Raw genomic sequence first — 24,728 nt, forward strand, 5'->3', positions numbered from 1 at the left:
GATAAGTAGATGACAATTGATCACAATTCAGAGTAGAACATAACACATTTGGCAAACAAGAGGGGACCCAATCAGTCCGTCAAGCCCATTTGTTTAGCTAATAGCTAAGCTGCCCCAATATCTCAAGGTTTCTGCTTCAACTCCATGTGTTGGTAGTTTATTCTAGAGTCCCACAACTCTTTGAATAAAGAAGTACTTCCTGGCTTAAGTTTTAAATGCACTTCCCCTTAATTTCCTCTGATGTCCTTGAATATGTGATTCACTCTTAAGCTGAAAAAATGTTATTGGATCTACTTTATCAGTGCCTTAGAGGACTTTGAAGATGTGGATTAGGCCTCCACATGGTCTCCTCTGCTTGAGACTAAACAGGTCTAATTCTCAGTGAGTTTGTCACAGTAGGTCATGTCTTTGAGTCCTGGGATGCACTTTATAACAGAAGTTTGTATGCTTTAAATGTGGCACAGTATTGGGCACCAGATGTGCCACCACAACAGTATCATGGCCAGAATGTTCACATTATTAGTTACTGTTGATACCAAAAGTAAATTTTTGTGCAGAGCATGACTTCTTATAACCAATTTTACTATGCTAAAACAGGCAGATTGAATGATACTACTATTATACTTATTGTACCTTCATGACACTTTACTTGTGTTAGCATTTATACCTCTTATCTATACGGTCATTAGAATTCCTCTTTTCACTTTTAAGAATCTTTATATCTATTGCCCATCGGAATAGCTATAGCAAGGTTGGTTAAAAGTTTCTTTTGTGACTGGGATTCAGACGATAGCAATTTAATTTAAGGACAACAATGCTTTCTCTCATAGTTCCCCCATTTTGTGTTCTAAGATTTTATTCTTCCTCAAGTTAATAGTAAAAGGGTTCTAGTAAGGGCTGGTACAAAGATGTCATCCTGAGTCATGCTAAATAAGCTAGAAATAAACCAAAAAAAGTGATTGCAACTAATGCACAGCTTATATCTAGTCTGTTAAAATATAATGGTGAACTTGTTTACCTTTTAGCGGTCACATTGTTGGATCCACACAATACACAGCCCAATAATTCTGGGAACATTACAACGCAAATGTCAGAATATGATAGCTTCTGCTGGAAACACAGAATGGTGTTGCAGCATAATATTAATAATTCTTAACTATTTCAGGATGTTTCAAAAATAAAATACGAATGCCAAAACTGGGGATGAAAAACCTAGAATAGACACTGTCATACAAACGAGCCAGAGACATCAAAAAAATTTGGAGTATCCACCAGTATATTGTGCCCTGGCTGCAAATGGGTAAATTGTAGAGTTGTTCACTGAACATAGTTCAAAATAGAACTGATTTTAGGGTGGGAAGATCGCGGCGTTTACGGCAGAGACAGGAAGTGACATCATCAGTGGTGCCGGAACAGGATGTGATGTTGTCAGGACCGGAAGTGACAGCATCAATGGCGCCGGTATCAGATGTGACGTCATCAATAGCACCGATACCGGACGTGACATTATCATAGGCGCCGCAAGTCAGCAGGATTTCCTGTGGGTGGTCTGCAGAGGACTGAGAGAGAAAGTCAGTGCAACTCGCCCCCCCCTGGTCTGGCATGGAACTACTATTATTCAGGCCCTTTAGCTGGCTCCCAGTCGCATGTGTGTGACATCACCTAGATGAACACAAACACTTCAGGAAGAAGCATAAAGAAATTAAAGAAGGAGACCAATAATAATATTTGTAAAGCCTTTAATTCTTTCCATTCTAAACGTTGCTTTTGGTTTGTTTCATTAGAATTTTTTTGCGTGTTTTTTTGTCCTTAATTCCCAACATTCTTATTTGTTCTTTGCACCAAACGTATTGTGACTCTCATAATAGTTTTTATATTCATCTTTATTTTTTCAATTGCAACTGAATTTAAATTGAGTGTCCAAATATTTTCTTTAAATGTTGTGTTTCAACTTGGTAGTGAAGAGCTTTGCTGATTCAAGGACATGAGGTGTACATCTTAATTATTATGTCTGGCATTTCAGAAAGGATGTGAGCAACTCCTTATAGGGTCATCAACAAGAGAGATCCTCAATGTAGACTGTTGACAGTAGAATCTGGGGGTTGGCTTATGCTCTGTTTTGCCTGTTTAATATTAGATTATTTGTAGGGAATTTTGGAGTAGAGTAATTAGATGCACTCATATCTTAAATGTTTTGAGAGAGATGCAGGGAGCTTAATATTGCATAGTAAGGTCTGGAAAAGATGGCTGGTGGTGTGAAAATTTGCACCTTGGGGTCATGCATCAAATGATAAGGATTTAGTAGTAAAATAACACTGCATCTTATGGGAAATATGAATATATAATGAATGACATACAATATATGCAGTTAATATAAAGACATATTGTATTGACTTGATACCTGGTTATTTAAGGGGTTTATCTCACCATATCATATGACAGCATTGTCTTAGTTACTGTTTTTTTTCTAACAGTCTCACTTGCAGGGAGGAGCTAAGAGAGTGGTTGTGTCAGCCCCCTCTCCTGATGCACCCATGTTTGTGATGGGAGTGAATGAGGACAAGTATGACCCTTCCTCCATGACCATTGTGAGGTGAGAACATAATATTATAAAAAAACAATTGTGAAAATTGAGTTAGTGCTATGGCTGTACTAAAAAAAATCCCACTACCTGAAACTGGGGTATTCGTCATTTTTGGCCTCCAGTTACTCTAAAGATACCTGGACTTACAGTTAACATCATTCAACGGTAACTGTCAAAAAAGTCTTGGAAACTTGGAATTTGCATAACAAACAAAAAGAACACTCTTCAAATTTGGCTTTTCATGATGGAAAATGCATTGTGTTGTACCAAAACATGCATACAAAGTGTCCAGACTGACTAAGCAAGATTATGTAGAGCTTAATATATACAGTAGCACTGTCAGTATACTGGCATACATAATGTACCAATAAAATCCTGAGACACTAAAGTTACACAATGAATGCTTAGCCTTTCAAAACATTAGTCTATTTGTTATTTTTTAGCAATGCCGTTTCAGTCAGTTAACCAATGTCTTCTTGGCAGTTTACTGTGTGACCGGGTGCAGGAATAACAGCTCCACAAAAGGAAAAATTTAAGGCACTAACTGGGTCATCTTGTTTTAATGTCCAAAATGGTAGAAAAAAATAAACATTCTTCAGCATACATGTCCCGCAAAATCAGGACTGAAAATTAAAGCAGTCGGCTGGTTATTCACAAGTTACGTCACAGTGTATCAGAGCTCTGTCCCTGGGTTAGCTCTTGCCAAAAATGATGCCTCCTTCCAGGAAGCTCAGGCTTTTATGGAGAGTGAACCAGAAATGGTGGGGCCAGTTGCCCTCATTGGGTGGTTTCTTGGTACTGTGGAGAGAGAAGGAGATGACAGTGTTAGCTATAGTGGCCCTCTTGTCCAAGCGGGTTATTACATATCACGATAGAGCCTGTAAGCAGATCCTCAGACGTGTATGTGTGACAACTGATTAAATTCCTGCAGATCGGCCTGCCTGTCAACCAGTTTTTTATTTATCACAGTGCCATTTTCATTCATCATTATTTTGATTTAGTATTTCTGATCCTTCCACATGAACATTATTGCTGCTGTCAATAAGGTGAGTAACCGCTTCAGAATAAATATGCCTTGGTATCCTTTGCTGGATGAAATTCTTTTAAAAATATGTTAAGTACAGTAATCCCTCCTCCATCGCGGGGGTTGCGTTCCAGAGCCACCCGCGAAATAAGAAAATCCACGAAGTCGAAACCATATGTTTATATGGTTATTTTTATATATTTTAAGCCCTTATAAACTCTCCCACACTATTACAAACATTTCACGCACAATTATACAGCATAAACCCTTTGTATTCTCTTAGATATTAGGTAAGATTCGTTGAAATTGTGTATGTAAACACAGTTTACATACATCCATCCATCCATCCATGTTCCAACCCGCTGAATCCGAACACAGGGTCACGGGGGTCTGCTGGAGCCAATCCCAGCCAACACAGGGCACAAGGCAGGAAACAATCCTGGGCAGGGTGCCAACCCACCGCAGGACACACACAAACACACCCACACACCAAGCACACACTAGGGCCAATTTAGAATCACCAATCCACCTAACCTGCATGTCTTTGGACTGTGGGAGGAAACCGGAGCACCCGGAGGAAACCCACGCAGACACGGGGAGAACATGCAAACTCCACGCAGGGAGGACCCGGGAATCGAACCCAGGTCCCCAGATCTCCCAACTGCGAGGCAGCAGCGCTACCCACTGCGCCACCGTGCCGCCCAGTTTACATACAGTAAAACCTAAATATTATTTTAAAGATATCAAGCGTCTCCGATATCACATATGTTACAGCCATTACGACAGACAGGCCACCAGCAATAAATACGTACAACGCAAGAAAAATTGTATACAGTAAAATGTGTGTACAGTGACACTAAACTATGTACATGTAATAAGTACTGTATGTAAATAATTAATTATGGTTACTCACCAACAATGACACGACGACTTGTCCGATAACGATGAGTTTAATTTTACTGCACAACAAAGGAGAGCGTTACAGCTCGTCTAAAGGAGCCTCTTCAGGCGACTGTTTAGCACCGCCGTTGTTCTTCTTCCATCACTCTTCAATCCAAATCCCTAGAGCAGATTCCATCCAGACTACTGCCTTATCACGTCCACTTGCAACTCATTTTGCGCCCTGGTTAAAAGACACTGCGGCCGTAGATCTTATATGCTTTTCCTCCTTTTAAAATAAAAAGAATCGTGGACTCATCGTGTAGCTGTTTCCTTCCTTCAACATATCCAAAACTTTTACCTTTTCTGCAATCATTTGCATCTTCTGTTGGCGCTTGTGCACGTTAATGTTGAATGAGTGAGATTAGACTTCCTGGTTAATGCAACACTCCATCGCTGAGCCAATCAGCAGCACACAGGAACTTAACCGCGTGCTGTGATTGGGTAGCTTCTCAGCCATCCGCCAATAGCGTCCCTTGTTTCAATTCAAATGCGTCCCTTGTTTCAATTCAAATGGGCAAATCAACTGAGGAAGCACACGTACTGTAGACCGCAGACATCCGCGAAGCAGTGAAAAATCCGCGATATATATTCACATATGCTTACATTTAAAATCCGCGATGGAGTGAAGCCGCGAAAGACGAAGCACGATATAGCGAGGGATCACTGTATATATTTTCAAAGTTTTTGTTTTTGTAGAATTTGTTTTGATTTTCACGTTTGATTTCCCAATAGGCCTACTTGATCTTCCAAATATGGATATTTTGGTGTTAGCAATTTTACTATGTTTTGTCTCTTGTTTCCTGTAACAATTCTTGTTTTTAGTCCTTTTATATTTTTGTTTTCAAATCCTAGTCTTTATAAATTTTTCAAAAATCCACAGCCTATCTTACATGCCCATAGAAACTGGAAAATGCTGGCACCTGCACCTGATCATATCCAGAATACATACACCAATACTGATCCTTTAGCAATCGTTACTTAAATAAAAGGACTCATTTAGTTTTTTTTTTTTTCTGATCTGCTAGAAGAGTGTTGCATCTAAGTGATGATTCCTTTTTCAAAAGTTTGTTAATTGGTTACTCACAAATTCTCTTCTTTGTTGTGCGTATTTTTTTTTGTTCTAACAGGAGCTAGTCTCATTCAGGTAGCAAATTTGTAGATTCTATAGATCCAGCTGAGCTAAGCAAGACAATGTGATTTTTGAGTTAAAACCACTTATATTTTGGAATTGAACAGTTTATTTGAAACACTCCATCTGGTTTAAATTCAAATGGTTTTTGTGGAACAGCTTCATCATTAAAGAAAGTCATATCTGGTTAGCTACCAGTCACCCCATCAGAGGTAACACGGCAGCTCACTATCAGCATGCAATGTTTTTAATAAAAATTGGCTGGTCATTTGGTTCTGTTCTCTAAAACGTGTGCTCCCTGACATTACTGGCATGTTCTATGTGGATCTGATACTTTTGTGTCCCATGTTGTCAATCTTTGCAAACTACTAGAATTTGATTTAATTGTGATACAATGAAAGGATGGTTGGGCCTGTGGAAAATCTTGTTATATTACTGTACTTCCTGTAGATAGTCATATTATTTTGAGGTCGTGAGAACCACACCAGTGTCACAAAATACAATTACTGAACCTCATCAGTTTATCTTTCAATGTATCAAATATTAAGATTTCCTGTACTTTTTTTCTTCATTTGACAGCAATGCCTCCTGCACGACCAACTGCCTGGCTCCACTTGCTAAGGTTATTCATGACAACTTCGGCATCCAGGAAGCCCTTATGGTAAGTGAAATCATTTACTATCACTTACAGGTAAGTAAATACTTAATAGCACTCTTGCAAGGAAGAACTATATATATATATATATATATATATATATATATATATGTATATACTGTATATATGGAAGAGAAGGTCTGTGATACGGTTTGCATACTGTATTTGCAGCTGGAGATCCACGAAGGGAGAAAAAAGAATCACGTATCATAAAATAGTTTTTTATTCCTGAGCTTTCAACCCTTATCAGGGGTCTTCATCAGAGGATAATGCTTAGACTTACAAGAATCAAAGGCAATATATAGCAACACATTCAGTGGGGGGTGGGTGGAGGTGACTAAGTCAGTATGATCAAGGGGGGGGGGGGGGGGTTGGGGGGGGGGTGGTTGTATAGTTTATTTATTGTGTACAAGTTCTTCTTAAGTTGGCATATGCTGGATTTATGTCCAAGCGTCTGTTGATGGCGTTTTCATCTGATAACCAAGATCCGGCCAACTCTCTGGCACTTTTAGTACTGGCCTTAAATTGTACTTTTACATTGTCCCAGTTGAATGTGTGTCCTGTCGATTTAGTATGTGCATAGATCAAAGATAGTGCGTCCTTTCTTCTGACGGCGTTGCGATGTTCCTGTACACGTGTTGAGATTCTTTTTGACGTTTGTCCTATGTATACCGCTGAGCAAGAATTGCATGGAATACTATAAACTGCGTTTCGTGTTTCGGCTGTCGATTTCTTGTTTTTAGCATTAAACAGGACAGTGCGCAGATTGTTCGTGGGTTTATGTGCTATTCTGATGCCCCACTTGGTCAGGTGCGTGCAGTGCCTTCTGACACATTATGGTGATAAGGGAGTGAATACCAGGTGGTGTGGGGGTTCTGATTTAAGTCAATTGTATGCTGATTCCTTTGGCGTCTGCTGTGTAGACTCCGATTAATGAATGTTTTTGAGTATCCGTTCGAGGTGAAAAGGTGGAAGAGATAGCGTCTCTCATTAATTTTTGTTTACTTGGTATTACAATATATATATATATATATATATATATATATATATATATATATATATATATATATACATATATATATATATATCTTAAACACTTCAAAATGTAGGATAAAATGAAGAAGATCAATAGAATGGTAAAACCTCATAAAAACTGCCATATTTTATAATACTTAAGAGTATAGATCAAGTGTATTCAGATAGTTATAAAAATGTCATTAAATGATAATTCACATGTTGGTATCACTTTGTAATAACTTAAATGAATAAACCTTTAACAATAATTATATAGTGCTTCTTTACATCTTTCTAATTCATTAGCTGGAGATGTTTTTGCAGGACTTAATCTAAAACTGAAACTGTTTATCCATCGTAAAGGTTTGCAGAGGTTAATTAATAAATAAAATGAAAGTCATCATAAAGTGTTGCCAATAGATCCATCTAGAAACACGTGTACGTCTCTTTCCTTGAAATGGAGTGAATGTGCAGTTGTGTTGTAATGTTTTAATTTCAAATAAAGGGAGAATAAAAAAATGAACTTGAGTGTAAAGGTGTGGTTTTAATTTGTACTCCCAACTCCACCCAACAGACCACAGTCCATGCCTACACTGCCACTCAAAAGACAGTGGATGGTCCTTCTGCCAAGGCATGGCGTGATGGAAGAGGTGCACACCAAAACATTATTCCAGCATCCACTGGAGCTGCTAAAGCTGTGGGCAAAGTCATTCCTGAATTGAATGGGTATGTAATATTAAAATCCATTACTTTATTTATTAAACAAGCACCAATCCACATATATACATCAATATCAAATTCAAATAGAAGTACTTTGTTATACCAAAGCAGAGCTACACAGAAAAAATGAATCACAGCATGATTTCTAGGTGTTTCTTGCCTGATACCGGATTCATTGAAATTTTAACAGAAGAGCATCGATGACAGGACTGTTTGTGTTTCTTCAATAATGTGGAGTTTCCTGCAAGTGTAACTACATTAGCTGGTCAAATAAATAATTATAAGACTGTGTTACTAGTATGTGCTTGGTGTGTGGTGTGTGTGTGTGTGTGCCCTGCGGTGGGCTGGCGCCCTGCCTGGGATTTGTTCCTGCCTTGTGCCCTGGGATTGGCTCCAGCAGAACCCTGTGACCCTGTGTTAGGATATAATGGGTTGGACAATGACTGAATGTGTTACTCACTATGTGGCTTGCCAGGCTTTACATGTGTATCCATCCTGCTAGCTAGTAATGGAATACAATTTAATATTAAATACATTGCCACAGACAATCAAAATCCACCTCCTTGCTCTTAGCAGTCCTAGTAGCCGTCATGATTCATGTACTGATGTAACGTGTGTTGCATGCCCCCTGCATGCAGCTTATATGAGCAGAGACCAATTTCCTCCTAGAAATACAGATGTTTCTTTGCTGCAGTGTTAAACATCAGCTAGGTTTGGAAGATCCAAAACTGATTATTAGACTGGCCTTTGAGTCTGATGTGACGTGCCACATAACACACTGAATCTCAGACTTGAAGGGAATGGGATTTGAGAAGGTAACAAAACCAAAGCACCACATTGTAAATACCTGTTAAAGAACCTGTAGACTTTCTAAAACTAAGAGCAGCGACAACACATACCTCAGAATTGATGGAGCAATTCTGTTATTGTGGCTTTGTGGATGTGTTGGAGAAACTGACAAGTCAGAATTTAGATTCTGGGATATTTGGTGGACTATTAGCCATGTTTTCAATATAATTTATAATCCATTACGTGTAATTGTATTCCCCCTAACTCTAGGCAGCACTTAGCTTTGCCCTGATGAGTGTGCTGCACTGGAAAGAAAAATGTCTTGACTTGCAGACGATCGACATCTTGAAAGCTGAAGTCATTATAGGTATAGTTCACTACTAGAGCATCTTCTGGGAGACACACTTTAGTAACATGAAACAGTGTGTGCAGAAAGTAATTGTCAGTTCATAATTTTCACAATAACCATGATAAAGTAAAACATAGGATCAGATTGACCAAAGCAATTCTGGACTGACTAACAAAAACTGTCAAAAAAGAAAACAAATACAGCATTATGGGTATAATGCAGATTCATGCACACTTCAGTTCATATCATCTTTAAAGTAGAATGCTGCATGTTACACTTTTCTTTATAGATACAGTTTATACAGTGTTACTTGTATGTAATTCCGTTAAAAACCAATGAGGACCACTGGTAAATAAATAAAATAACCTGTAGTCATCTGGAAGATACAGATGTGAATACAGTAACAGTACAGTAGTAAATCAATCCAATTCAGGCAATTCACTAAGGTAGTTATTACAGTGCAATGAGTAGTTAATTTATTTACAAAGAATATTACAATTGAAGCCTTCAGCTTTTGGGTCATGTCTCAAAATACAAAGCTTAACTAATTAAAAACATAAAATAATATACACATATCTTAATTAATCATTTTTCATATACAACATATTAGGGTGACACAGTATTTCGGTACTGAAAAAGTACTGAGAACCTCAATTTCTAAAATGGTACGATACCAGCTTTTCATTAATTCTGCTACTAGAAGTAAATGGTAGTTTTCAAACACCTCATGCTCAGTTGTACTAGCGTGATTAGAACTCCAAGGGGAACCACCTGCTCTTCAAACGAATATATTAATATAAACATGATAAAGAGATTCCATGAGGGGGAACCAACCCAACCCCATTCCATACTCCTCTTAATGATTCACAGCTGTGAGACGGGGAAGGGGAGGAACTTATCAATTATTTGCTTTGGTACCATTTTTTGGTATCACTACTGGGATCGAAAAGCTGGAATCAATACCGATGTCAAAATTTTAGTAGCAATAGAACACTTCTTTATGTACCATTTTATTAGCCATGGAAAGATTTTTCTAGACTGTGACACAGAGAAACCAACAACATTACTTTTTAAAAGTTTTTGAGCACACTGTATGTTTTCTATTATTCACTGTTGTAGAGAGACCTCTTTCTTACTCCATCACTGTTGTATTCTTTCGTAGATATTGCTAGTGTGTTTCCTGACACGTGGTTTTATTTATTTATTTATTTTTCTGTAACTGCTAATATTTTTTCAGAAGTGTACGACATCTAAGGGTCTACACATTACTGCGTGTTAACATGCATGTGATGATTAGAGCCTGGCTTTGTGTCTTCACAGAAAATTGACAGGTATGGCTTTCAGAGTGCCAGTAGCTGATGTATCTGTGGTGGACCTGACCTGCCGCCTGTCCAGACCAGCCAGCTATGCCGATATCAAGGAAGCTGTGAGAAAGGCATCTGAGGGGCCACTAAAGGGAATTTTGGGGTACACTGAAGATGCGGTATGTATGTTTTACTTTTGCTGTATGTTTTAGTTAATGGAATACAAACGTTAATCGTCCAGTATTTTTATCAGGTGAATGTCTTTAAAATACTGTGATTAATATGCTTGATATACACCACAAATTGACTGGCTCTCAAGTGTATTAAGAAACAGACAGAATTCTGAGACTGTCCTCCTGGTACTACCTGTATGAGGCCAAATCCCTTTCCATTATTCCATTTTACTCTCAAGTCCTCCTCTTCGTCCTCTTTGAGGACCTCCCGCACCATTCATCTCTTTCATCTCTTCCTTTATTTCACGCAGCAGTTGATATCCCTCTCCTATTGGAAATGATGCATCTTTGCTAGTTCTTCAGTCTGGAATTTCTTTTCTTTTTTCCTATAATCTTGTCCTTCTTGAGCTCTCCCTGTCTCCAAGTAACAGCTCTTCCAGCACTACTATCCAAAACTGGCTTTTATCTGTGCAGTCAGTCAGAGGTTTATTGGAGGAGGTCTGTAATATAGTTTGTCTTTTTTCACTTTTTTATTTTTTGAACCTTTTTCCTTGTCTTTGGATTGGCATCACAACTGTTCTCCCCATTTTTTATTTTTTGTCTTTAGGGATAAGGGTGCGTTGGTGGAGAAGGGTGTTCTTCCATTTGTTTTTTACATTTATGCATTTGAAATATATACTATATGCAGTATATACTGGATTCTATGTGTCTGTGGATCTCTGTGTGCAAAATTTACTCTTAACAATTTTCCAACTGTGTCCCAGTGTTCTTGTTGAACTTATTTTAAAGTATATAGATCATTAAATTGAAAAAACAAACTCCTTAAATCTTGTGCATTTATTGTGAACTGGCCGAAAATGGTCTGCCAATTTAAACTCCCACTCCATTATGACACTTAGATAAATGTCCTGTAAAATAATTCTGTAAAGACAAAAAATAAAACATTTGGTGCACAGTTGGGGTTACCTGTTTAGACGATGAGTAAGGAAAGCACACAAGTACGCTTGTTAGTAGCCATTATAACACCACCTGTTCCTGTAACTAGAGTGTCTGCTCCATCTTGGTCAATGGACATTCCTGAATCAGTTGGAAAATATTTTAAACGACGTGCTTGGTGGCATACCCAAGTCTTGAGTTAAATTATATTTTCCAAGTTATGGACTTTGGTACTACCAACTTTAGATACCTTCAGACTTTAAATACTGCTTGTTCCTGTGCTGCCATTTTTTTATTGGTCACACTAATGGTAGTTCTTTTGATTTTTATAAGAGGTTTTCTGAAGTTGCTATAAGGAAATAAGTATGTTTGTCACTTTCATTAATAAAAAGTAGTTTTATGTTTATTTCTTATTGTGAATTACATGTGTACATTTCTGCTGTTGCCAACAACCTGAATTGTTTTTGCAGTTCTAGTTTATAGAGCTTTTCATGGAAATTAAGGTAGTCCAACTATTAATGAAGACATTGCTGATATTACTTTAATGATCAATTTGGAGGATCCAACGCGTTTTTTGCATTTAGTAGGAAAGATTTGACTTAATTTATATTTCTAAATACTCAATAATGAATTTTAGAAAAATTAACCCAATTTGATGGGCCACGACAGATTATGATTTTAGTTATTGTTGCACTATTTCTGCGTTTTGCAGATGTTTCAGAGAGACAATCATTGTATAATTTCAAAAGATAGTTAATCACCATTGGTTACTTTATGTTTTTTTATAATATAAAAGTAAATAAATAGGTCTTAGCATTTTTACCATTGAGGCTTCAGCAGACCCTGAATTCAGATAACTCCAAGAAGGCTAAAATAAATAAAAGAATAGCATCTTATTCCAAAAACAAAAGTAAATTATTAAAAATAATAATAACAGATGGATACTGCCTACTGGGACTGTAATACAAATAATAAGCAAAACACAATAAACCTACTGTGGTGGGCTGGCACCCTGCCCAGGGTCTGTTCCTGCCTTGCGCCCTGTGCTGACTGGGATTGGCTCCAGCAGACCCCCGTGACCCTGTGTTAGGATATAGCAGGTTGGAAAATGACTGACTTACTAAACCTAAAAGCTTTTCTGAGCCAAAATAAACAATGTTCATAGTTCTGTCTATCATGTAAGATGTTTGGTTCACTTTCCCATCCAAACAGTACAAGACTCTTCCTTCTTACTCATGTTGCCTTCAATTTGTTCTCTGGCCTTTTTTCCTCACTTCAGTTCAATGAACTTATAGCTGGAAAGGACTTTTAACTCTTCCAGAGACAGAAATGACCTTGTCCTTTATAGCTTATCCTAGTGGCCCCAAGTGGCCCTGGATTCCTGAACCCCACAGACAATTGTTTATTCTAGTAGAGTTTAAGATGTCACCTGCCAGCTTAGGGAACTCAAAACCTACACTGTGACCTCACACTTTTTTTCTGGAGTAATTCATTCTCAGTCAGCAGCCACTGTATTGGGGAGTAATGCTACCTGTTGGTAAAGGTTTTGTGTTGTCGCCATTGTTATCATCAAAGGTGCACTAATTACTGTATAGTGGCATATTATGGCCTAATTCCTGGCATGCACTACCATATTTTGCCTCAAGCTGCAGGCTCTACTGGGTTCCCCATTGTATCATGTATGTCGTTATGTTGCTGTAAATATATTCTAAAGCAAAATTAACCCAACAGTACATCCAGCTAACTACCAACTCTCTTTGTTCTGGAGTGCTTCTGAAATCATTCATGCTAACACATCAACATTTCTTCACACAAAATTATATTATCGGTGCATGATCATTTTATCAAATCCATGGCTTTCGGTAGTTATTTTTTTGCCAATTAAATTTACTACAGGCCAATTAAATTTACTACAGGCTTAAATATGGTGGGGAGGCTCAACAATTAATGTCAGTTATATTGCAGACTGATCAGCAGAAGCACAAGGCACAAAAGCTTAGATAATGCAAGTTTGGTCTTTAACAATGGAATATTTTTTACCGGGCGGCACGGTGGCGCAGTGGATAGCGCTGCTGCCTCGCAGTTGGGACACCTGGGGACCTGGGTTTGATTCCCGGGTCCTCCCTGCGTGGAGTTTGCATGTTCTCCCCGTGTCTGCGTGGGTTTCCTCCGGGCGCTCCGGTTTCCTCCCACAGTCCAAAGACATGCAGATTAGGTGGATTGGCAATTCTAAATTGACCCTAGTGTGTGCTTGGTGTGTGGGTGTGTTTGTGTGTGTCCTGCAGTGGGTTAGCACCCTGCCCGGGATTGGTTCCTGCCTTGTGCCCTGTGTTGGCTGGGATTGGCTCCAGCAGACCCCCGTGACCCTGTGTTCGGATTCAGCGGGTTGGAAAATGGATGGATGGATATTTTTTTACCAACATAACAGAACAGAAGAAAATGGTCCAATTTAAAGATCTGTGGGTGCAAATGAAATAGTGATTAGTGGTAATAAACTGTTAACTGTTTTTCAATGCACAGGAATTTGTCCTTGTACTGTATTACTCAGTTCCAAATTGTAAGAAACCTTTATCATAAATAGGTAAGTTCTCAGGACAGCAGGATAATGGAAGTTTGTTTTTTGTATTAATTTGTGTAGGTGGTCTCAAGTGACTTTATGGGTGATCCCCACTCCTCCATCTTTGATGCTGATGCAGGAATTTCCCTCAATGACAACTTTGTCAAGCTTATTTCATGGTAAGACTCTCTTATTGGTTGCACATATGACTCTTCTGTTATTAGTTAGTAAGATTTCTCTAAACCCTGCTGCTTATATGCATACAGAAGAAAGGTGACCTCGCAAGCTCAGCTGTTACTACTGAATCATGTTTTCAATGTTTAGAACACTTTACTTGCTTTTCCTCTGTTTCTTTAAAGATGCATTTCCTATAAATAGTATTCATGTTGTTGAAAAAAATTTTGCTTTGTTATAATATGAAATATGAAGTGCGGCTTTTTGGCTATTATTTGGTATGAGAAACGTTACAATATCGGTCTATATTTTTATTTTTTATCACATGTACAGATTGCAATGAACTTCTTACTTCCACATGCTAATCAACATGCAAAATGCCGTCCTTCTTATAGTTAAAGTTTACCTCAAAACTTCTTTCTTATCTAAAATAACTAGCTTACCTTGAAACTTGTGTTCCTAACCTGAAAAATCAAAATAAAAATACAATTATATACTGTACTTCCTTTTAAATTAGTTTTATAAAAAAAATGCAGCAAATAGCCAACTGAATAAATTGAATTCTCTTACTGATACAACTGATGCAACCAATTATCAACAGAAATCACATCATTAGTTGAAGGACGTCCACCCATGTTTAGTGAAGCTGCTTCATATTAGTATAGCAATGAATGTAAACTGCTTTATGAAGACAAATTAACATAGAAAGAAATCCAACATAAGTGTAATGAAAGGCATAACAATATATATTTGGGAAAATGGATTTTATGGATGAGAAGGGTAGAGCGCATAAAGGCTACCCAAAGATGTCCTGTATAATAACTTTAGAGATATTACAGTCCTTTACAAAGTAAGACAACTTGTGCTTATAACAATTTTAAAGCAGTTATAGTGCAAGCAAATATAAAAAAAAAATCACACAAAATCTAAACTATAATTTGCCTAAAAACAAGAGGGAAAACTCCAAGACCAAGTTCTGGAAGGTATAATGTGCCATAAAGAGACAAAAAATTAACATGTCTGTGTAAGTCCTTTCAGTCCTCAGGCTTGGGTATATGGGTTCCTTAAATTTTCACACACCGAATCCTCTTTCTGTCTTATCCATCTCTGTTCCTCATTGCCACTGGTTTATCCCACTGCTGCTGCCATAATGTGAAGGTTCTGGTTGGCCCCATGATCCTAGGCAACTTGAACCCAGAACCATTGATAGTCATAAACTTAGATGAGCCAGTGCGATGAAGACACATGAGAGAGATGGTGTAACATTGTGCAAAACACTTTTATTTCTATCCATCAGTCTAGAGTTTAAAACCTCAAAGTGCAAAATATGCAAATCAAATAAATAAATGTTAAAATCCAGTGCTGATGTTCAGGCTAAAAACCAATAAGTATAATTAAATTTCACTTGAGAAACCAGGTCTCCTGCGTTGATAATTAGTCCTTTACATAACGGCTCTCTGTCCCACCAACTCACTCCAACGGGTCTTCCCAGCTGGCAGAGACACCAACAACTGTGGTTGCTCTCAACCGGTCCCCCTCCTGCAAATCTCCACTAGGCTTCCATCCCGATCCCTGCTCCACCCTATTGCTCAGCAGGGTCACCCCTTGGAGTGCCATGGCTTCACTCCTGCACAGGGGCTACTGCCTCCTCACTTCAGCGCTTGCTCCTCTTCGCCTCTGGTTTCCTTTGAAAGCCTCCTTCCTTCTTTTCCTGCACAACTCTTTTCAAACTTCCTTTGTGGGTGCAGATGACGTAATAACATATTCCATTGCACTAATTAGGCAGTTAGCTGCTGCACATTTATGCATGCAAATACTTAGCCAATACCTCACCTTCTCCCTAGAGTCACTGCACCTCACAACTACTCATCTATGCTACACCTGAGCATAAATACACTGTTTTACCTTAAGACTTGCACCACCATGCACCTCTCCTTATCACAGTCTGGCTTTATGTCAAAGCCTTTTGTTTTAGATTATCATCATTACCATGACATGTGTTGGTGGTGCATCATTCTATGGAGATACGCCTGTGTATCTATCTCTATTAAGATGGAAGGAAAAATGGATGCAGAAAAGTGCAGAAAAATCCATGAGAGAACCATGTAGTTTCAAAGTGACCTTAGACTTGACTATTTTCCCAGCAAGGCAATAAAAGTGGATGCTTTATGGTTAAAAACAATTGTGATACATGTTGATAGGTTTGTGGTGGACTAGTACCTCATCTGACAAGAACTCCTGCAAAGAAAGGTGCCTGTTTTTCTTAAGTTTAGAAAATTATTTTCTATTTTTCATTTAGCTATTATTTTATAAGCCCATTTGTAGACCTTCATTTCAGGTAATGTAATCTTCGAACATTCTATTTTGTGTATGTCCCACACTCAAGGTTCATATTACCTATGACTTTTCGTTTTTTGCATGAAGGAGTGATTCAAAGAGAGTACTGAATTTGTCATGTACTGCATATGCAAATGAACAGCACATAGGCTATTCTGATCTAACGTGAATACGGGGTCTTGTCTGGTCTATCTATCCTTTGCTGTTAGCACCTAAGAACTGTTAATTAATTTCTTAAGTATATTATGTTTTGGTATAATGTCTGCTTTAAAACAAAATCAATCTAAAAGAAAAAAAAATCATTTAAAAAATGAAAGGAACAGACATAAATAGAAAACTGAATAAAAGTGGATTGTTTTGATGACTAATGTTTTTTTCAAGCAGCTTTTGATTTACATTTTAACAACTTCTTTATTTTCTGGTCTTCCTTACAGGTATGATAATGAATATGGATACAGCAACCGTGTGGCTGACCTCCTCAACTACATGTTTTCCAGGGAGTAGTGGCTTGTGCGTCTTCCTTCACCTTCTTCTGGATCAGTACTGCCCTCTAGGCCATTGCACACTGCTCCGCTCCACTGCCACTATAGTTTTGCTGTAAGGCCAGTTGCTTCCTGGGGCTGCCATATCCCCCTGTCCCCTGATTCTACCTCCTTCTCTTGGAGGTGGCCAGTTATTGCATAGTTTGTGTGTTGCGTGTTTGAATCCTTCCAGGGGGCAAGTGCTGAATGGCACATCTATGCCCTTCTGCATTGAGGATATATACAGTCACGCTTGGTTGTTGTAGTACTCTCATTGGATGTATTTTATTCTTGGTGTTCAAAAACCTAAGTAACTGAAATAAATCTGAACAAATTCACCCAGTTCTTTTTTTGTGTGGATATTATTATATCTTTTTAAACATTTCCATCCATTTATTTTGTTGGCCTGCCTTTTCCTGTAAACGGTAACTACTCCAGAAGAAGTCTGATTACTTAAAACATTACACATTATGTAACTTCTAGACAGAGGATATCTCAGACTTACAGATTGCAGTTTCTGATCTCTAGAGTATGTCAGTTTAAACAACTGAAGAATGCTGGTCATATCAAATTTAGCAACTGTGTGACAACTTACCAGCACTGTCATGCTCGCCTCTATTTCTGACAACCAATAGCATGCTGCCTGATAGAGCCTGTGCTGTACAAAGTGTTAATGGTGAGTTCAGCCACCAATCTTATCCCTTTTTTCTGTTCTCCATTCTGCTGTGGTACATAAAACATTAAACATCAGAAAGATGAGGTTCTCTTCTGTTTGTGAGGTCCAAAACACCAGTTTCTTATTCCTCATTCTTGCATTATATGTCATGTATGTCTGGATGTGCATTTACTATATTGAACGTCAGCTGTCAAGCACACTGAGCTCACCCCACGCATAAAGACAAAATCAAACCTGTTAATGATTTTAATAGAGTGAGTCATGGACGAATTGGAAGGAAACGCAGACTACATTGAGCTGATTTCCGTGTCTCATTAGATCACTGAAGCTTCATTACTTTGTAGACTTAGCACATAGTCAAACTACTTTCAATTTAATAACTACATCCTAGTCTTTAATAGTGATACCTCTTACTGTTTTTGTCTTCAAAATTGAATGTAGACTTTACGACTTTCCATCCATCCATTGTCCACTGCTTATCTGAAGTCGGGTCGCGGGGGCAGTAGCCTAAGCAGGGAAGCCCAGACTTCCCTCTCCCCGGCCACCTCCTCTAGCTCCTCTGGGGGGGACCCCCCGAGGCATTCCCAGGCCAGCCAGGAGATATAATCCCTCCAGTGTGTCCTGGGTCTGCTCCGTTGTTTTCTCCCAGTGGGACATGCCTGGAACACCCCCCTAGGGAGGCGTCCAGGGGGCATCCTGACAAAGATGTTCGAACCACCTCAACTCAATGTGGAGGAGCAGTGACTCTACTCCGAGTCTCTCCAGGATAACTGAACTCCTCACCCTATCTCTAAGGGAAAGTCCAGCCACTCAGCGGAGAAAACTCATTTCGGCCACTTGTATCTGCGATCTTGCTCTTTCGGTCACTACCCAAAGCTCGTGGCCATAGATGAGGGTAGGAACATAGATTGATAAATTGACAGCCTCGCCTTTTGGCTCAGCTCTCTCTTCACCATGACAGACCGTTGCAGAGCCCGCATTACTGCAGATGCTGCACCGATCCGTCTGTCAACCTCCCTCTCCATTCTTCCCTCACTCGTGAACAAGACCCCGAGATACTTGAACTCCTCCACTTGAGGCAGTAATGTGTTCCCAACCCGGAGGGAGCATTCCACCCTCTTCCGGCAGAGAACCATGGCCTTTATGACTAATACGACTTTATGACTAAAAGTCAGATTTTGAGGCAAGACCATATGCAAATGTAATGCTCAAGTTATTAAATAGCATATGGTTTTATTACTGGATGAAGGAGAATAAATCATTTCCCATAGACATTTTGGTAGAATTAACATTCAGCTGCACCATTAAAGGTAGTTTTAAGTTAAAGCAGCAGAACACTCTCCAAACAATAACTTTATTAGTTATGATTACATTTTTACTTAAATCAAGGCAAACAACTGTGTTGTGTTTCCACAGCATCTACATCTTTGGTACCAGTTTTATATGCAAGGCATGTTCGACGCCTTATTAATTTTCTGAACGCCAACTACACATATCTTCAGTAGATCCTGACAGACACTGTTTCTAGATTGGAAGGTCCCCATAGTTCAACTATCTACCACATTACTTGGTCACATATTCCATGTGTCTGTGGTTCTTTGTATGAAAAATAAAACTTTGTAATACAAATACAAAAATGCAGCATCTTTCATTTTATCAAGTACATTTCTTCAATAATGATCATTCCTGCTGTATGTTTCTTCAGTACAAAATCAAACAGTTTAAGTAACACCTCATCTCTGATTCCCTCTTTCATCTGGCTTCATTCTCTGCTCCGAAAGCTTCATCATACCCCACAGCTGAACTTCCAATGGATCTCATCTTTCTCCCTATAAGCAATTTTTTTCAGTTTTCTAGAATTATTCAATACTTATAGAACAGCTCATCCAACTAGGGGAGCTAGCTCTCCTCAACGTCTTTATCGTTTTAGCAAATTTTTTGTCCTCCCTCTTCTAGAGTTCCAGCTACTTCTTCACAGTCAACATGTGAATTTTCTTCACTACATTCACTAACGTTTCCATATCATTTTTATTGCATTCTCCTCAGCATCTTTGTACAATTCATGCCTAATCAATATTCCCTCTCAAGTGTCACCTCTTCATTGTTCTCAACACTTTTTTTTTCATTCTTTTTCCTTAACATCTCCTATTTTTGGTATTTTTACACTTTGTATTTGCTTTTCCAGCATCTTGCTTTACCTCCTTGACACCTACCATGGTATCAACCATATTCATTTTGTGTCCTCAATTCTCTTTACACATCTCTTTATATTTCTGCTAGCTGTGCTACCCGTGCAAGATGAGTTGAAATCTAAGTAGTCAATGTAGACCTCAGTTTTAAAATTTGCAGTGCATTGTTTATTGGAATGTCATTCCAAAAGAAGGCTCTTAACATTTTGTAGTTATAAAATACAGTACATTTCTACACACACAAATGTTTGTGATATGACATCTTTTAGAATGACAGAGAAGTAGCAATGTGACAGTCACACAGATACACAGACACTTGTCCTTTTATTAAGGTGGATACATACTTAAAACAATTAAAGGATCATGATCCCGGTTAATAGTATGAGAATTACTTGTGTTACCTGCCAGGTCTGTTTTAAATCGCCTCCTATTACAGACATGACCAGATTCTTTTGACAATAAATAATGAAAACTATTTGTAGAAGGTAATTTATAAAGATGAATGCAGCAAAGAATTCTCTAAATTAAAAGAATTACAACAAGTATGAAAAAAACTATGACTTTGTAGGGTCAATTATTACCAGACACTTCACATGAGATACCATTTTTATTAAAAGATGTTAAATATATATATATTTTATTCAGTATTCTTAAGATAAAAAATGCATAAATAAAAAACCAACCCAACATATCCCCAATTGTAATTTCTTGGATGCCTTGAAGCTACACATGAACTGAAATTTATGAATATTCATAACAACAATCATGCCCTACCTGTGCATAGAAGAACTGAATATTGTACTTACAGAAACAAAGCAGGAACTTCAGTAGTGTTTGCCAATCGTTAGATGAGAGAAGAGTCCATATAAAGGCTGGGAATGGTCTTTCACAATGTTACTTGCTCTGTTATAGCAACGGGTTTGGTAAATGTCTTTCTGGGGAGGAGGCGCGCCGATAACATTCTAGCTGCTCTCACTGTCCGCGGTAGTGTGCTGCAGTCTGAATTATTACAGTTCCCAAACCAGACAGTGATGCAGCCAGAGAGTAGACTTTCAATGGTACTCCTATTGAATGTGGTGAGGATTGGTGGGGGGAGGCTCGCTCTTTTTAGTCAGTTTTAGTGTCATTGTGATGTCACATTAATGTTTTTGGCTCATGGCGTGACCTCATCAATTCACTCCATCATTTGTTTTATTGTCATTTTGATGTCACGTTGATGTTTTGGACTTTAAAAAAAACTAAACATCTAAAATGTAAGTTTTATTGAGGCCTATTGGCATACCATTTAGTCTCACTGATCATGTGGTTACATCATTTCTGCAAGATCACAATCTCAAGCTTACAACTACTGCAATATAATAATAAGAAGAAGAAAAAGAAGAAGAATTCTTTACATTTATGTTATACTTTTCTCAGTACTCAAAGCGCTTTACATAATGAGTGGGAGTAACTTTGACCACCACTGATGTATAGCATCCACCTGGATGATAAGACAGCAGCTGCCATTTTATGTCAGTAGGCTCACTACACATTAGCTGTTAGGTGGTGATGGGGTGAGAGACAGTTAGCCAATTACAGACAGGGAATGATTAGGGAACCAGAATGACTAGACAGTGGTGGGCATTTTAGCCACTTTATGAAGGATGCTCAGCAATCTTTTATGACAGCAAAGAGGCGGTTCCATTTTTACAACACAATGTCCCTGTCACTGAACTGGATCATTGGGATCCACATTCAGATCACGGTGTAAACAACCCCTGCTGGCCTCACAAACACCTCTTTCAGCAGCAACCCAAGCTTTTCCTGGTTGTTCTCCAATCCCAGACCTGGCCAAGTGAATGTGGTATGACTCCTAGCTAAAATAACATGGTACTGCATCAATTACTATTGCTAATGTTACATTATTAAGACAATTTTGATGAAAACAGGTCATTTAGCTCAACAGGCACACCAATGAAATTCACTTAGATTCTCCAAAATTACTTCAAGTTGAGATTTGGAGGTCTCTAAAGTTTTCATTCTTACACACTACTTAGTAATACTAAAATGACTCACTTAAGTGAACTTCTGCTTTATTACAGGAGTGTCTGTTGCAGTGGAGCAATGGATGTGTCCTCACGAAGACATGCTGTGCTGTTTGAACCAACTTTCTTCTTTTTGTCATTTTTTTACTTTGAGCTAGTTTACCCTGAGTTGCTGCCTCAGGAGCAATCAAACTTTGGTAGTGTTCCTAGCATAATTTATGAATATAAAGATGGATGAAACAGATTTAAATATGATAATTAAACTCTGTGCCAAACTTGGAAACAAAATTGATGTTGTTGCACCTAATTTTTATAATTAATAAATGCATTTACAATACAATACAATACAGTTTATTTTTGTATAGCCCAAAATCACACAGGAAGTGCCGCAATGGGCTTTAACAGGCCCTGCCTCTTGACAGACCCCCAGCCTTGACTCTCTAAGAAGACAAGGAAAAACTCCCAAAAAAACCTAGTAGGGAAAAATGGAAGAAACCTTGGGAAAGGCAGTTCAAAGAGAGACCCCTTTCCAGGTAGATTGGGCGTGCAGTGGGTGTCAAAAGAAGGGGGTCAATACAATACAATACAATACAGTACAGTACACAGAACAATTTCTCAATATAGTAAGAAATAAAAAATATAAATTTTAGAAGTACAGAGCAGAATGTAACAGTAGATGATATATCCCATAATAAGATTTGGATTTGTATAGAGTCCTGGAGACCACATCCTTCAAGCTGCCTCCCCCATTTGGCCATTCCACAGCAGAAACAGCACTGGGCCAGCCAATCCGATGAAAGGACCCCTCTCTCCCACGATTCCTGCGATCCTCCATCTGGGATGACTTTTCCTTAGGCAGGCAAAACAACTTGGCAGGTGGGCCATGGCACCATGGCACCCTAACCCTAACAAAACTAACTCTTAACATTAACCGCAATTATTGGACAGAAGTTAAGGTTAGGGCTAGTATGGTTAGCGTGTTGGATAAATGGTTAATGTTAAGAGTTAGTTTTGTTAAGGTTAGGGTTTAGAGTAGTTAGCGTGTCAAGAATTTGATGTGTGACAACGTATAAATGTTTATTACCAAACTACTGGTTCTAGACACGTGGTGATGTCACTTTCGCCCGGAAACGGCTGTCGTAGACCTGCGGTGATGTATGACGCTGTTACTCATCAGGGCATTATATCCATAGACATAGAATTACTAGACACCTCATGACCAGTAGCATCGTACGGCAACGTCGCCGCCATATTGCGAGTGGCACTGCTGTGGAGTGAAGTAATGGATAAAGATGCCGCACGCATGTGCTGCTTGGGATTGTACAAACCGCTGTACGCTCCAAACCAGATCACAGGGATTACATTTCATAGGTAAATCTGAACAATTGTTTTGGTTATATTTGGCCATTAGAAAATCCCGTTTTATAATCTTAACTTTAGCTACGCCAGGCTAAGCTAGCAAAGCTATGCATTTATGTTCTCAAGTGAGCCTCCAAACAACGTTTTGGCTAAACATATTTAGTCACTAACTATGTAGATTGTTGTTAGCTGTTAACATTTCTCAAACTTTAAACGTTTCCCAAAGAAATCCACCTCAGGAAGCAGTGGGAGGTAGCCCTTAGACGGGATTTTGAGAAAGCTGTCCTGTGATGTGTGCCGTGCTAGTTTGGTAACAGATGCTGTATCGGCATCATATGATTAAAGCTACCACTTGCTCACATTAAAAAACAAAGGAGGTTTGATGATTCCTTCTGAGGGTACAGTCAAGGTGGTCAAAGTAGCTGAGCATATTATCTGACAGTCGACATTAGGGCAAGCTGTCAGTGTATCTTTGATCAATCAGTTTGTTCAGGCTGAGATTGGTTCAGATGATGTTTTTATTCTCAAGGAGTACAATGAGGAAACACAGTTTGAAATTGACAACCATCATTTTATGCTCATGTCTTTAGTTGTGTTTGTCTTCCACAAACAAAGGCTGCCTCATATTGCCAGACTGAATACTCTCAAATTACAGAGTGGCATCACACGGAAAAAGCTATGTAAGACAGTTCTGTTTCATGGATTTTAGATCCTATCATGTATACTCGTATATTTAAGTAATCATATTGTGTGTGTGCGCGTGTGTGAGAGAGAGAGAGAGAGAAATTGAGAGAGGAATGAGTGAAATGTTTTCAGAATATATTAAGACAATTTGTATACAATAAAATTGTTTATTTTTGTCATTGAGTGTATCATTTCACTGTTAAAAGAAAGACAAACAAAGATAACTGGCAGTAACTGTGCAAAATTCACAATTGGTTTGCCAGTTTGAAAACATAAGTTTTGAGGGTAGTTTTAAAATGTGTTATGGAATCGAGCTGACATATATGAGAGGGAAGAGAATTCCAGAGTTGAGGAGCACAATGAGAGACGCTGGAGCTCCCATAGAACTGAGTTTGATGTGCGGTACAGAAAGTCGAGCTGCAGATGAGGATCTGAGTGAGCGAGAGGAGTGTAAGTCTGTTGGAGATCAGTGAGGTAGGGGGAGCTTTAAATGTTCAGAGCAGTATTTTGTATTGTATTCTGTAGTTAACAGGGAGCCAATGAAGTAGACAGAGAATAGGTGTAATATGTTCAGTGGATTTAGAACAG

The 24,728-nt window shown here is 38.6% G+C and overlaps 1 protein-coding gene across 1 annotated transcript in view; it reads left to right on the plus strand.

Moving 5' to 3' along the window:
* gapdhs (glyceraldehyde-3-phosphate dehydrogenase, spermatogenic) overlaps positions 1-17,550 on the plus strand; it is a 51,976-nt gene extending 34,426 nt beyond the window's left edge. The window contains exons 6-11 of the mRNA XM_028822953.2: positions 2,475-2,593; positions 6,259-6,340; positions 7,923-8,074; positions 10,527-10,689; positions 14,258-14,355; positions 17,122-17,550. Of these exons, the coding sequence (XP_028678786.1) occupies positions 2,475-2,593; positions 6,259-6,340; positions 7,923-8,074; positions 10,527-10,689; positions 14,258-14,355; positions 17,122-17,191 (684 nt within the window). The 3' untranslated portion in view covers positions 17,192-17,550. The remainder of the gene's footprint in view (positions 1-2,474; positions 2,594-6,258; positions 6,341-7,922; positions 8,075-10,526; positions 10,690-14,257; positions 14,356-17,121) is intronic.
* The last annotated feature ends 7,178 nt before the right edge of the window (positions 17,551-24,728 follow it).

The sequence above is a fragment of the Erpetoichthys calabaricus genome, chromosome 17, assembly GCF_900747795.2.
Source record: "Erpetoichthys calabaricus chromosome 17, fErpCal1.3, whole genome shotgun sequence".
NCBI lineage: Eukaryota > Metazoa > Chordata > Cladistia > Polypteriformes > Polypteridae > Erpetoichthys > Erpetoichthys calabaricus.